At 28.8% G+C, this 15,365-nt stretch overlaps 1 protein-coding gene across 1 annotated transcript; it reads right to left on the bottom strand.

Annotated features, from left to right (window-relative positions):
• Window positions 1–1,516: 1,516 nt before the first annotated feature.
• LOC112771515 (TMV resistance protein N) lies at window positions 1,517–13,772 on the bottom strand. The gene is given in 9 exon segments (XM_025816282.3): window positions 1,517–2,452; window positions 2,862–3,140; window positions 3,287–3,628; window positions 3,630–4,404; window positions 7,134–7,658; window positions 7,786–7,914; window positions 11,683–11,880; window positions 12,006–12,275; window positions 12,898–13,772. Coding segments are annotated over 9 exon segments (4,044 nt in total). The 5' UTR covers window positions 13,641–13,772; the 3' UTR covers window positions 1,517–1,669.
• Between the last annotated feature and the right edge of the window lie 1,593 nt (window positions 13,773–15,365).

Raw genomic sequence — 15,365 nt, 5'->3', positions numbered from 1 at the left:
CAGTCAGCACTTGGTGAAGTGTATCGAGGCCAACTTGAAGACGGCGAGGTGCTTCACGGTGACTTTGTACGACAGGGATAACTCGGAGTTCACCATCGCAGAGACGACTCCGACTGGTTTGTTCTCACTGGGTAGCTACAGAGTCTCGCTTGCATCTCAGACATGTGACTGCGGATACTTCCAGGCACTTCATTTCCCGTGTCCGCACGCACTGGCATGCTGTGCCTACTCACGGCTTACATGGCAGCCTTACGTCCAGCAGGTGTATCGTCTTTGTTCGATGTTCAGTGTGTATCGGATGGGATTCACACCTCCCATTTTGGAGGGTTTCTGGCCACCATATGATGGGCCGACTGTGATCCCGGACCCTAACAAGAGGCGTGCGAGAGAGGGTCGTCCGAGTTCCACTAGGATATGGACCAACATGGACGAGGCAGATCCAAACCGACCAAAGAGATGTGGCCTCTGTCGACAACCCGGACACACACGTCGGAGTTGCCCACAGGTCGGAGGGCCAGAGCATACAGGGGGACATAAGTATGTGTATTGTTAGCTTTGGTACTTTGTTTATTTCAATTTAGCGTTTACATTCCACTGTTATAGGTTTTCTTACTTGTTGTTGATAAGTGATAGAGTTTGTTAATCTTAATGCGATGTACTGTGCATCGGATCTTACTTAATGAATATGTTCCGTTTCCCGAGTTTTGTACGAAATGTCTGTTGAATTCACAAGACAATAAATAAATCTACAAATTAAACTAATACATGATGCGGAAAATATGCTAGTAACTGAAATAAACCCTGAACAACCATTTTCAAAGTACAATATCATGATTTGGAACAACATATATATACAACTCTGCTCCTTTATAGTTCAAACCAGCCTGGTTCGAAATACACTTGGAGTAATTCGAATTAAGCCACTTCGAATTACGTTGCATGGCGTGCATTAGAGGAGTTCGAATTAGCTTAATTCGAATTACATGTTTCTGCGTAATTCGAATTAGCTCAATTCGAATTATGTGGTTTTGGTTATCAAGGTATAATTCAAATCAGCATGGTTCGAATTACATGAAAAGTAAGTTCAAAACAGGTAGATTCGAACTACATTTAAATGTGCTTTGGTTGATTGATGAATCAAATTTTGCTTTGGCTTATTTGTGTCAAATTGTTTTGCCCTTGGCTTGTTTACGTTTTTTACCCCAATTGTTATATGCATATAAGGTTATTTAAAGTTTTGGATGAATTATTTAAAAATATAAATTTTATCTTTAAAATTATTTTTTATAAGTCATTTTATAATACTTGACCAACCGTTATCCTTTTAATAAGTTTGTAAATATCTCAATTGATTAGACAATTTGTCTAGAATTTTAAAATTTTATATCCATCTCCATTTCTTGTCGGCTCTTTATACTTTATAGTCCCTACTAAGTTAATATCAAATTCAAAAGTTAAAACCCTAATATGAAATTTCTTGTCCATTAAGAGGAACTAGAATACTAAAAATAGAATATCAAAACCAAAACATTAGGATTGTTTATTACCAGAGAAAATCAGACACAATAAACATATTTTAACTAAAGATATTTAAGTTTGCATCTCAGCTTGTCTTGATAACAATGCATGTGCAAATAGCTAACTAACATCAAGAAAGTACATATACTTCCTAACTTATAATTACAAGATGCGAATACTGTTTTGAAATAGGACCCCATTGTTCACGTGATCTTTTAGATTCAGAGTCACGCATCAAGTTTAAATATTCTAACTGAGGAAGCCTTTCAGTTCTACGTATATTATGTACATAACTAAAATAGCTTCTATGTAGATTTAGTCCTTCCAGGCACTTTAACTCTCCAATAGCACCAGGAATTCCTCTTACCACCCTATGTATATTTCGAAGGCCCAGAAACATCATACGTTCTAGAATGGAGGAGGAAATAACTTTTTGCCCCAGGGGAACGTTCTTCAGATTTACACAACTGTTTAAATCTAGGGTTTGAAGAGATGTCATATCATTGATGCTGCTAGGTATCTCAACAATAGACTTGCAACCTCTCAAACTCAAGAACTCGAGTGATGTAAGAGCACTAATAGATTCATGAACGCTTGACAAATGTATACTTTCTTCAAGATCAAGGTACTTGAGACTTGAAAGCCCAGTAAAATCTGGTGTACTTGCAAGTTTTGTGCAGCCAGAGAGGCGTAGAACTCTCAAAGAACTCAACTTACAATCACCGTTGCCAAAATCGAGCCTGGTCAGATTGATACAACCACTCAAACTCAAGAAAACAAGTTTTGTAAGAAGTGCAATTGATGGGTCCACTAGGCTTAGTTTTTCGCATCCTGTAAGATCTAGACTTTTGAGATTAAGGCTCCCTTCAAAATTTGGCGTCTCCTCAAGATCTGTTGAGTTGCTCAGATTCATCCTTTCCAAATATGGGAAATTCTGTGAACAAAGAAAGAGCTTTGAGTGCATTTTAAAATAGAGTTTAAGTTTGATACTCATTAACAAACATTTTATACCATTATTTAATAATATTTTTGAATAATTATTCACGGAATCATCGAACAAATAATTAATTTAATTAATTTTATGATGTAACATCACTCAAATAATTATTCTTATTCACGCCATCAACAAAAAAAAATTATTTTTATAATGTAACATCACTCAATTGAATGTGTGTAAAATTACTTTATATTTACAGTGCATCAAAAGTTCAAAATTAATATTTTTTTAAATATTTAGATAACAAATTTTAAATAATGTAAAAATGTTGTTGTATTAAAGAAAATAGTTTTATTTCCTTTCTTTTGGAGGTGAATTGAAGCAAGATGCATGTGTAATGGACTACCTTGTGGCCTTCCCATAGTTGTTTGACTCTGCTATTTGGCAAATTCAATTCAACAAGACGACTATAAGGTTCAAATAAAGGCAAAGAAGAGAAAGGATAACCATGCCATAAAAGATACCGCAAGTCGTTGGAAAGAAAATTGAGTTCTCCAGAAATATTTTCATGATATAATATGAGTAATTTCAGTTCCTTCATGTTTGACAGTCTGTTAATTCTCAACTGATTAGAGATGCCATCTTTATTACTCAAAACTATGGCTTTAACATTATTGTTTGTTCCCTGAAAAACAAGAATAAATATATATTACCAAATAAAATAAGAATGTAAGTGCTCAAATTAATTAAAATAAAATGTTAAAACTTTCTATATTAGAAAAATTATGGAATCTAAATTCTGCAAGGTGATGACTAGTTATTAGTGGTTACCGTTTCTGAAGTTAAGGCATTTTCAAAATCCTTGTAAAGCCACAATCTATTCCAAGATTCTGGGTTTTCTGGATAATTGTTTCTAACCATTTTCCTCCCAAATTCTTGTAACATTTTATGCATATGAATTTCCTTGTTTTGAATGGTAATGAGTGATTTCTTCAAGATGGCAGGAATTCCAATGCTAGAGAATAATTCACAACTATCTAGAATCTGCTTTACATGCTCCTCCCTCTCCCCATGGAAGAAACAAGCAATATGCAAAAATATTTCTTTCTCATTTGGACGTAGTTCTTCAAAACTTATTTGAAAAATGTCCAAAATTGCTTTGTTTGGATTTTTTTCTCAAGCTCTCAAAGGCATGTTCCCATTCAAAAATAGTAGCATCTCGTGTCCTGAAGAAAGATCCTAGAGATTTGATGGCTAATGGAAGACCTTGAGCATATTCTAGTATCTCAGGAACTAGCTCCATACAACCACTGTTCCTTGATTTGTCTTTGAAGGCTTGTCTTAAGAAAAGTTCATAAGCATCATTGTAATCCAGTAGTGAAACCTTGTGAATTTCATCTGCTCCATAAACTTTTAGAATATGTTCATCTCTGGTGGTTATGATGATTCTACTTCCTATTCCAAGCAATTTAGGACTTATACCCAATTTTTGTAATAACTGCTCCAGTTTGTCAACATTGTCAAGCACTATAAGGACCTTATGATTTGGAGATAGTCTTTTCCTTATGAAACCAGATAGTTCGAAAAGACTATGTATCTCTAAATTTGCTTCATTTGAAATTTGGTGAAGAATTTTTTGCTGTAAACCTATGGCGTCGCCATCTCTGTAAATTTGGCTTACGTTCTCAATGAAACAACAAACATCAAAGTGATCAAAGATTGTGTCATACAAGACTGAAGCATAAGTTGTCTTTCCGATTCCATCCATGCCACAAATTCCAAGAACTCGAAAATCATCTTCATCATCTGATGAATGCAATTTTAGTAGATTTTCTAAACATTCTATACGAGGTTGTATCCCAACTAGGCCATCACTAGACTTTGAGAATTTATGACCTAATCTATTCATCACCATCTTAATGATATTTTCAATCTCTTGAAATTTTGGCCTGAGAGGAAACAGAAAAACCGAACAATGATTACATAAAAACTTTTTAATTTTAATATATTGATAACCAGAGTAAAAAAATTTTATACAATTAGATTTAGGAGTGGAAACACCATAATTTCAAAAATAATAGCAGGTAGGGATAAAGCAGGTATTCGCAAGAGAGAGTTAATGTTTAACATTTTACTACGTAAGAGCGAAAAGGGTTTGATGTAAATTATTGTTGGGCAAGACAAGATTGGATAGGGCAAAAAGTCACTTCTACCCGTCCCATTCTCACCCCTAATTAGATTGGATAATGCTAGGTAGAAAAAAAAAAGTCAGAACTTGCTATATTTAGCATTAATTAATTGTCGCAACAACTAATAAATGTTAAATAAGACAAGTTATGACTTTTTTTGATTGATTTTCTTTGGTTACCAAATATTTTCGATTAGATTTATATACTTAGATAATATTTTAAGTAATTAATTTAATTATTAATATGATAATACATGATTGATTATTTTATATACATTTTTTATATGCATAAAATTTAAATTCTAAAAAGAAAAAGAAAAATTTCTATTTAAAAAACGATGATTAAATAAGAGAATTTTGGTCTTTATGATTTTAGTCTCAGAATTGTCTTCTAAGTAATTTTTGTATTTAAAATTATCTATAATATTAATTTTTTTTAAAAATATATATTCCTTAGGTCACAAATTTTTGTTAAAAGGGAAAATTGTTTTTTTGGTGTCATAAATGTTGTCATCGGAGATGAGAGCCATCGCCGATCAAGAAGCAAAGAGAAAGAAAGAGCGAGATGCAGAAGGGGAAAGAAGGAGAGGATGAAGAAGAGATAGAGAGAGATCAACCAATGAAAGAGAAAAAAAAGAGGAAGGAGGCGGCTGCGATAATTGAAGAATCGTTGGAGAATACGTCGCCGCAAACATCCAATGACAATATTCCCTTTCTTTTTCCACCTTGCTCTGCGGAAGATGCCACATGATTGCTCTCGGCACGCAGCTAGCAGCCCCCTTGATCCCATGGTCGTCAGCTTCTCTCTCTCTCTCTGTGCTTTGTTTGAATTTTTTAAAGGCTGTTGGTGTTGTTATTGTTATTGTTATTGTGGGTAAGGAGGAGTGCTAATGACGGTATCAATGGTGGGAGGGAAAGAGGTGACGGTGGAAGTAGAAGGAAGGGATAAAGGATGTTGGGGAGGAAAGCGGAGCAAGAATGTTTTGAAATTGGAGAATTGAGGAGGATGGTGAGTGAGTAGAAGAAGAAGATATTTTTGTCTAAAATTAAAAAAAATATATTTTTAAAATTAAAATTAGGTTTATTTATTCTATATTCTAAAAATATATGTTAAGTTTATAAATTAAAATTTTTTTATTAAAAATATAAAAAATTTGAATTTTTAGTATATTTTTTATTTATTAAATAAAAATATTTAAATTTTTTATTAATAATAAGTTTTTTCTATGTCTTAAAGACACGGGTTAGCTAAATTTTTAAAATTAACATTAAGAATAATTTTTATTTTTGATCGAAATCATAAAGATCAAAATAATTCTTAACCTATTAAATATAAGGAAAAAAAAATCTAAGTGTACAAATAAATTTTAATTAATCTTTAATTAAATGATAATATAAGAAGATAAAGTGTTTGTTTGGGTGTTATTATTTTGATAATTTTTTTTTCATTTTTTAGTATGTTTGGCAAATTTTTAGTAGTAAAAGTAAAAATACTAGAAAAAAAAATCTTTTTTGAGAGGATGTAATTTACATCTTCTTTTTGTTAAATTTGTTTTTCATATAATAAATAAACAAGAAAATACTTTTATATTGTTATACTTAAATATAATTGATAAATAAAAAGATCTTTTTGTATGAGATACTCAAATATAAAATTACTTTTACTTTTCTACAAAATCTTTTAAAAACAATTACTCAAAAAAAAAAATCTTTTTTTAAAAGTTTACCAAACAACTCAAAGACATCATTTTTTTCTTATTCTTCTCCCTCTTTTGATACGTAGATTTTTTTTCTTAAGAAACAACACAAAATAAAAGATAAAAGAGAAAGAAAAAAGGAAAAAATGTTGAAGAAGAATAAAGAAAAAAAGAAAACAGCAATGTGACCCTAATATATATAATCAGAGTGGCAACAAGCTGCAGCAAATTTAATTTTTTATAGAGAACACAAACAATCAGGCTGCAAAAAATGTAATCACGAATTCACCACATCCACAATCACAATTTTAAAAACAAAAAATTATATTTATATTATTTTTAATATATTTTTTATAGTATAAAATATATTTTTTTTTTCATTTTTTATCCATTACTTGTAATACCAAAATGAAAAAATATACACAAAATTAATGTATATACCATTTCTTCAATTTAAATTCCGGATAACAAAACTTATATGAGAAAATATGTAGTTTGGCTAGTTAAGCATGGCAAGATGAATAGTGTTTTGCAAAGCATGACCACCATGAAGCATTCAATAATAGAACCACATATTTTGCAAACAAGCAAGAGAAGACAAATGATTTTTTTAAGATTAACGTTTTATGTTTTAAGTATTAAATTTTAAATTTAAAATACTAAATATTAATTCTTAAAAATATAAAAAATATTAATTAAAAGTATTAGCTAATTAATATTAATGAAAAGTGTTTGTCCTAATATTTCTCAACAATTAAATTAAGAGATAGCTGATATGTATATATATACTTACTTATTTCTTACAGATTGACCTTGCAAATTGGCCAAAGACATCAATGCATTCTTCCATCGATGAACCCTAGCATCCCTGTGCAGTCGCTTGTCCATTCTAACACTAAAATGCTCCAAATCATAGAAAATTGGGATGATACCTTTGTTTAATCCTCGAAGGTGGCTATTATTATCAACTATAGCTGACATTTCCTCCAAACACCAGATTGAGTCAGCATAATCTTTTGTCAAGATAACTATAGATATCTGTGAATCTTGAATTGCTTGCAAGACCTGTGATGGAAGAATAATGCAATCTCCTTCTTTCTCGCCCCTCTTATCATAACTGAAGGTGGAAATACCAAGCCTGATGAGACAATTGCATAGATGATTAGCAAAGTTGTTGCGAGTACTTTTGCCTCTGAAGCTTAGAAACACATCATATTTGTAGAGCCGTTGTTGTGATGATGATTTTCCACTTTGGTTACTAATGGAAGCTGATGCAATATTTGAACTTGAGAATTTATTATCCAATAATGGGCCAAACCTACTTGATGAAAAAAAAAAAAAAAAACACACACAAACACACAAAAGAAAAACAGAATAATTATTCGAACTATATCCGATTAAAACCTAATAGAAACTGGTTTATACATCACTACTGGTATATATACCTAGGTGCTACCAAAAATGTACTTGGAAGAGCTGCAACTGATGAAGCTCGGGGACTACTTGTGGCAAACGAAAAGTGTGAATCTGATTTGCTCATTCTTGATGTTGATGCCGGTGTTGTTCTCTCATTTCTGACAATGTATATAATTCAAAACAAATTATTTTCAGTCAAATATTTAAGGAGGTAAATTATTTATATATTTTTAAAACAAAATGTATAGTGTTTATATTAGTTCTAGGTAAGCTCTAGGGTGCTTATAAATGGTGTCTAATTTTTTAAAATAAATAATTAGTTAATATCTAATACATTTTAAATATTTAATTTTTTATTATAAAAAATAATTTAGATACCAAAACAAAAATCACTATAGCATTAAATGCTTTGTATCTGTAAACAAATTTTTGGATATAAAATGACTTCTCTTATATTTTTATTGTCAGAATAAATGTTTTCTTTTTTTAAAATTCAGTATAAAATAATGTTTTAATTCATAAACTTTTTCAAGAACGGTTCAAAAGCATAAATACCTTATTTTATACTTCATAAATAAAAAATATATATTTATATTTATAATTTTAAAAAATGAGGGATATTTTTTAATACTTAAGAGAAAGTTTTTTAAAATTATTTTATACTTATTAAAATTAAAAAAATCTAATATAATCTTATATATTAATAAATATCTAAATTTACTTTTATATTTATGTTTATTATGATATTTTAAAATTTTAAAATGATTTTACGAATTTAATTGTTGCTACTTGTTTTTGTTGAAAGCAACTTTTAATTTGATTTATTATTAAGATACTATCATTTTTAAAAAAATAATCTTTCAAAAGTCAGATTTGATAAATTATTTTCAAAAAATAAAAACTTTAAAAAATCAAATCTTAGTATATCTAAATAAATATTTGTCTTAATAGAAATTTATTTTAGAAAAAATATTAGGAGTCCTAAAATATTATCTTAATTATGTTGCTAATTTTTTAATAAAATACATTTAAATTTTTTTATCCTTTTTATATTTTAAAACTCAACATGTATATTTAAATTTTTTACTCATTTAAATATTAAAAAATTATTAAAATAAATTAACACTCTCAATTATTAGTTATTTAGAAATAACCAAAAAGATATGAAGTACATACATTTTATTGAGTTTTCGTGTTATGTATATTAGACATATTTTAGACATAATATTTATTTTACACTTATTTACACTTATTTAGCACGCATATTATCCAAATATATTAATAAAAAATAAAAAATATTTTTTTACACATTTTTAAACAAACCTAAATATCACCACATACATAATTAACGTATTAAACATTATTCTTGACATGTATTTTTTAAATAAATTTTAAAATAACATATATTATTATTTATTAAAACAAAACCTATCTTAAAATCTTTTAAATAATCAAAAAGACGTTAACAACAACTAAAAACAGTAGTATGTACCTTAATATTAATAAAATATTAAAAATATTATTATAATTAATTTAAAATATATATATATATATATATATATATATATATATATATATATATGCCACGTTGTCTTATTTTATAAAAAATTAAAATAATTATATCTATGAATTTTTATTGTATGGTGCCTCTGTAAATAAAATCGTTAAAATGGAATAAATTTATTGGGCCAATCCATTTATCCACTTAAATTGATTGATTTTTACCTTTAAAATTATACGTATTTAAAATTTCATATTAAATGGACTAAATTTGATTAATCTAAAAAAATAACTGGTTAAACATGATAATCTACTAAAAGAATAGGTGATATATTTAATTTTTTGTATTAAGAAAATATTTTTTTTTAATATAACCCAAATATTCAATTCAAATATTCAATCCTCTCGCTAAAAAAATTTTATTTATTTAAAATCTTTTATTTATAATTTTAATTTTTTTAGAATAATTATCCAAATCAGTCGTCAAGGATTTTAGAATTAGACATTTTAGTTTCCAAGAAAAATTAATACACAGATCAATCCCCAAAGTTTTATTCCGGCAGACAAATCAGTCCCCAGTTCATTTTCCGGCAGAGTAATTATCCAGATCAGTTCCCAAAGATTTTAAAAATGGACATTTTAGTCTCCAAAAAAACTAATGTACAAATCAATCTCCAACATTTCTCTCTGTTAAACATAATAGTCATCCGTCTAAAAATAAAATAAAATAAAATAATTATTAATTCCACAATAATATTGTACTATATTTTTTGTATTTTTTAACAAAAATAATGATAAATTTATTCATTAAATTCTTATATAATAATAATAATAATAATAATAATAATAATAATAATAATAATAATATTATTATTATTATTATTATTATTATTATTATTATTATTATTATTATTATTATTAGAGATTATTTTACAAAAAATTTAAGGCTAAAACCATTTGATATTTTGTATTTAATATAATGAAAAGATGTCTTATGTAAAAAAAATATATGTTTGTATTAAAAAATATGTATTAAAAATATTTTAATTTGGATTTATATTAAATACAAAAATATCAAATGGTTTTAATCTTGAATTTTTTGTAAAATAATCTCTAATAATTTAATTAATTAATTATTATTATTATTATTATTAATTACATAATAATATTGTACCATAATTTTTTGTATTTTTTGGACAAAAATAATGATAAATTTATTCATTAGATTTATATATATATATATATATATATATATATATATATATATATATATATTCACTCAATACTAATAATAATAATAATAGAGATTATTTACATGAAATTTAAGGTTAAAATCATTTGATATTTTTGTATTTAATATAATCAAAATATGTACTATTTTAAAAAATATGTTTGTATTAAAAAAATATATTTAATATAAATCCAAATTAAAATATTTTCTTTTAATACATATTTTTTAATACAAACATATTTTTTTTTACATAGCATATCTTTTAATTATATTAAATACAAAAATATTAAATGATTTTAATTTTAAATATTTTATAGAATAATCTCTAATAATTTTATTATTATTATTATTGTTGTTGTTGTTGTTGAGTGACTATATATATATAAGAAACTAATGAATAAATTTATCATTATTTTTTTCTAAAAAATACAAAAAAATATAGTACAATATTATTTTACAATTAATAATAATAATAATAATAATAATTATTATTATTATTATTATTATTATTATTATTTTATTTTATTTTTGGACGGAGAACTGTTATGTCTAACAGAGAGAAACGTTAGGGATTAATTTGTATATTAATTTTTTTTGGGGACTAAAATGTTCATTTTTAAAATCTTTGGGGACTGACTTGGGTAATTATTTTGTCGAAAAATGAACTGGAGACTAATTTGTCTGCCGGAATAAAATGTATTAATTTTTCTTGAGAACTAAAATATCCAATTTTAAAATTTTTAGGAATTGATTTGGATAATTATTCATTTTTTTAACTTATAATTAGATTTTTTATCCAATCGTTTTTTTTTAAAAAATAAACGGATCCATCCATATAGTTATAGTCTATTAGATGAACCATAACTAGTTTGGACATAAAAATTGAAACTCCTAACTTTATGAGTAATACGTTTAAATCTTTTTATAAATTAAGTATAACTAAATTAAATAATAAAACTTAAAATAATATTAGTTATAAATGATTTTTGTTATATTAGATCCATTTAATTAGATTTAAATAATAAAAAATATTTAAATATATAATATTATTTTAAATTTATATATAAAAAAAATCCCGTATAGTCTCTCATTTATATTAGTCGTGTTTAAATGGGTTAGAGTGGCGTGTAGGTGTCGTAAGCCGAATAGCAAGAGATAATTAACTCTGTGATATGGTTAGAGAGAGAATGCATACACGTGAGAGGAAAGGAAATTATTAGCCCGGAGAGGTGGATTTTGCTGGCCCGACTGGTTACTGTTAATGACCTTGGAGCCCATGGAGGGTCGTAACCGAACCGAATCATCAGCAGAGCTTGACCGCGATGGATATGATATATTCCACGTTGGCGCATAACTTGGTGTATAGGTACTATAGGAAGAAGAATAATGAGACCTGGAACAGAAAGGAAAACTAGATCATTTTTTCTTATTAAGATGAAAGTATATACCGGACTACATCAATTCAGGCAAATAAATAATTAATAAACTGAAGATTTTCATTATATATATACAATATACCGGTATTTAGAGAGTGATGGTGCAGTGGGAGATGAGATTTTGGGAAGCGTGGAACTGGAAATCAGAGAGCAATCAGTGCCAATGGACACTGGAGATTCATACATATTAGCGTTGGAAATCAGAGTGATCATGCTTAAGTGGCTATCTTTATTCGTCACCTTCGGGGGGAGTTGATTTCCAACCAAATCATCAGAATCACACCTTGACAATTTAGAAACTAATTTGTTTAACACCTGCTGAACGAGACTCTCACTATCCTTAATTTCTGAACTGTATCAAAAAAGATGTAAAAATAAAGTGACTAATACTATCATGAAGAAAACAACAACGACAAACCTTTATCCCATCTTATTAGCGTTGCAAACCATTTGAAAAGTTTTAAAAATTATTCTTTTTAATTTTTAATTTATAAAAAATAATAATATTAATATTTGGTGTAAATTTTAAAATTAAATTATAATTTTTTTAAAAAATTATTTAAATATTTTTAGAATAATTAAAAAAAATAACTTCTCTTATAATAATTTTTTTATTATATTTTTTAAAAATAAATATTTTTAAAATTAAAAATTAAATATAAAATAATTTATTTATAAATTATTTTTTAATATAAATATTTATTATTTAAATTTTTTTTGTAAAAATAGCTTAATTAAGTTATTTAGATGAGAACTAAATCCTAGGTGAGTTGGCTATATGGATTAAGAGACTGTATTGCGCCTTATAACGTGATAAAAACGTAGGAAAATAATAGTTTATTCTACTTAAGATGATCAAAGCTTTCTTACTTAAGCTTTGATTTATTGATAGTCTTTTGCACAAAGCATTACAATGATGACTCATGAATAGAATACACGATCAAAAAACAGAAGAACGGTTTTAATAAGTATACCTTTTTTTTATGATCCAATATCTCCAATTGGTCAAGTCATCCATAGCTTTCCTCCATCGGTCAACCTCTTGCCGTTTGAATTTCTTTGAATGCAAAAGAAAGGCATCTTCGTATGCCCCAGTCTGACGTTGCACATGAATCCGCTCCATATCATAGTAAACCGGAAAAACAACTTGATTCAACCGGTCTTTACTGCAATCCATGATGGTAGCCAATTCCTCCAAACACCAGGTTGATCGAGCATAATCTCTTGAGAAGACAACTATAGAAATCCGTGAAGCTCTAATTGCTTGCAAGATATGTTGTGGTGGTATTGGATCTATTGCTTCTTCATCTAGCCTCTTGTTAACCTTAAAGGTGGAAATACCTTTGCCGATCATAGATTGGTTAAGAAAACGAGTAAAATTTTTGCTGGAGTCAGTACCTATAAAACTTAGAAACACATCATATTTGTAGTCGTCGTTCTGCTGCAGTAATGATTTCCTTTCAATAATGCTCTTGGATGTTGAAGGTTCCTCATTAGTGACAGCTATCTCTTCCATGGGAAGAGGAGGACACGCTGGCGCGAAAGATGATGACCGATAACCAAATAAGCCCCGCAGGATCTTCCTCTCCAGGGATGATTTCCAAGAGAGGAACATGCTTGGCATGAATGTACCAAGAAACACACCTAAGGTGAAAAGGCAAATCGTCCATGACCAACCGGCGGAAGTTGATGATGCGCTCTCGACTGATGACTCCATTTTCTTTCGTACTTCCAACAGAATGTGCGCACAACTATCCTCATCAGATCCGATATTCACACGGCAACAACTCAAAGAAATAAGCGGCCAGCTGTTTCTGTTAAGAGGCGAACTGGTGAAAAAAATAATGAAGAAAGATTTCGTGGAGAAGGTGATGAAGCTTATTAATCGGACAATGATTGGCCCAGTAAGTCAACGGTGTAACACGATGCTACTACGCATTAAAAATAACTAATCATTCTTTAAAAAAATGTAGTGTAAGGATCATACACATATATATTTTAAAGTTCGTTTTCTTTGCTTGTCAACGGGGTTTTTTTTCCTTTGTTATTAGATCTATTGAGTTTAATTTCTCACTAATTATTTCTTGGAAATCTTAAGTGAAGATTGTTAAAATAACGCCACTAGACTAGAAAAGAGAATTTGACAACCGCAACATAAACAGGAAGCAGCGGAGAAATTCAAGGGACTGCGAATGAACCCCGGAATATCACTAAAAAAAACTGGCAGATAGCGGCGGACATATAATAGCGGTTGTTGCGACAGATTAGGGAGGGACTACCAAAAACTTCTCATTTTGCAGCAGTTTTGTTTTAACCGCCGCAAAATGTTGATTTCGTAGCGGTTAATACGATGCTCAATACTAGGTACTCTTTTAGAAGCAGTTTTCTCCCAATCGCTGCAATATATTTTTAACTCGAATTTTTTTATTTTAACATTGCTTTGTAAAATTTACTTAAGTTTTGACTATTTTTTTTTGAAAAATGTGTTTCAAACGCTGTTACTTAATGCATTACATACATTTTCGGATTTGTATTAAGTAAACAAAATTAATAAATTAAAAAAACATATAGTGATTTGTTGAGTTAAGAAATTAACTAACATAATTGATGATGACAAACATTAGATTATTGGGCTAATTAATCACCCAATTAGTTTTGATTATTTTGGTTGAGTATTGCAGGCCAAAAATCATTGTTGTAGCAACCCAATATAAAGCAAATGAAATCTGCTGGTTGGTTACAAAACAATAAACAGCCCAAAAGGAGTCAAAGCAAATGAAATTAAACGGGCTACATGAATGATATTCGATCCAAGCCCGTTAGCAAGCAACTTCCTCCTATTTGCTTTCACCAAAAGCAACGTTCACCTTTTTCCCTCTTGGTCAGAAATCAGAGAAGTGAGAGAGAGCTTAGTTCCTAAGTTGTTCACTAAAGAAGAAAGAAAGAGAAAGGTTAAGCTTGAAAGGCAGCGGTCTAATCAACCATTTCAAACCACATCAAGCTAAGGCAGAGGTCAAAGGTAACTCATTTCCTCTTGCATGCATCGTGATTTCTTCTCCTCTTCTCCAACTCTCTGTCACTCCAAATTAGGTTACATGGGAAAGATGATCTCTGTTCAACACTGCTGTAAATCTATGGTAAAAAATATGTCTTGGGGACCAAGTAGTGTTTCAATGGCCAAGATCTGAGTTTACCATTAAAAATATTTATTTCTACTGTCCTGTGGCTTTCGGTCAACATAGGAGGTCAGAACCAAAGTTCCTAATTTGAGGATTAACTAAAAAAAGGTGATATGGTGAGTTGGTGAAGCACACAGCTCGAGAATTGACCTAGGAGAGAGTAACTCAGCAACATGCAAGGAGATACAAAAGAAGATTTTTCATCATTTTGAAGCTAAGAAGAGATAACCAGTGTTTTGAGGTTCATGTTCTGATAAGAGTTC

The sequence above is a fragment of the Arachis hypogaea genome, chromosome 18 (genome assembly GCF_003086295.3).
Source record: "Arachis hypogaea cultivar Tifrunner chromosome 18, arahy.Tifrunner.gnm2.J5K5, whole genome shotgun sequence".
Taxonomy (NCBI): domain Eukaryota; kingdom Viridiplantae; phylum Streptophyta; class Magnoliopsida; order Fabales; family Fabaceae; genus Arachis; species Arachis hypogaea.
The sequence above is the reverse complement of the archived record's forward strand: the minus strand, read 5'-3'. Positions and strand labels throughout refer to the sequence as shown.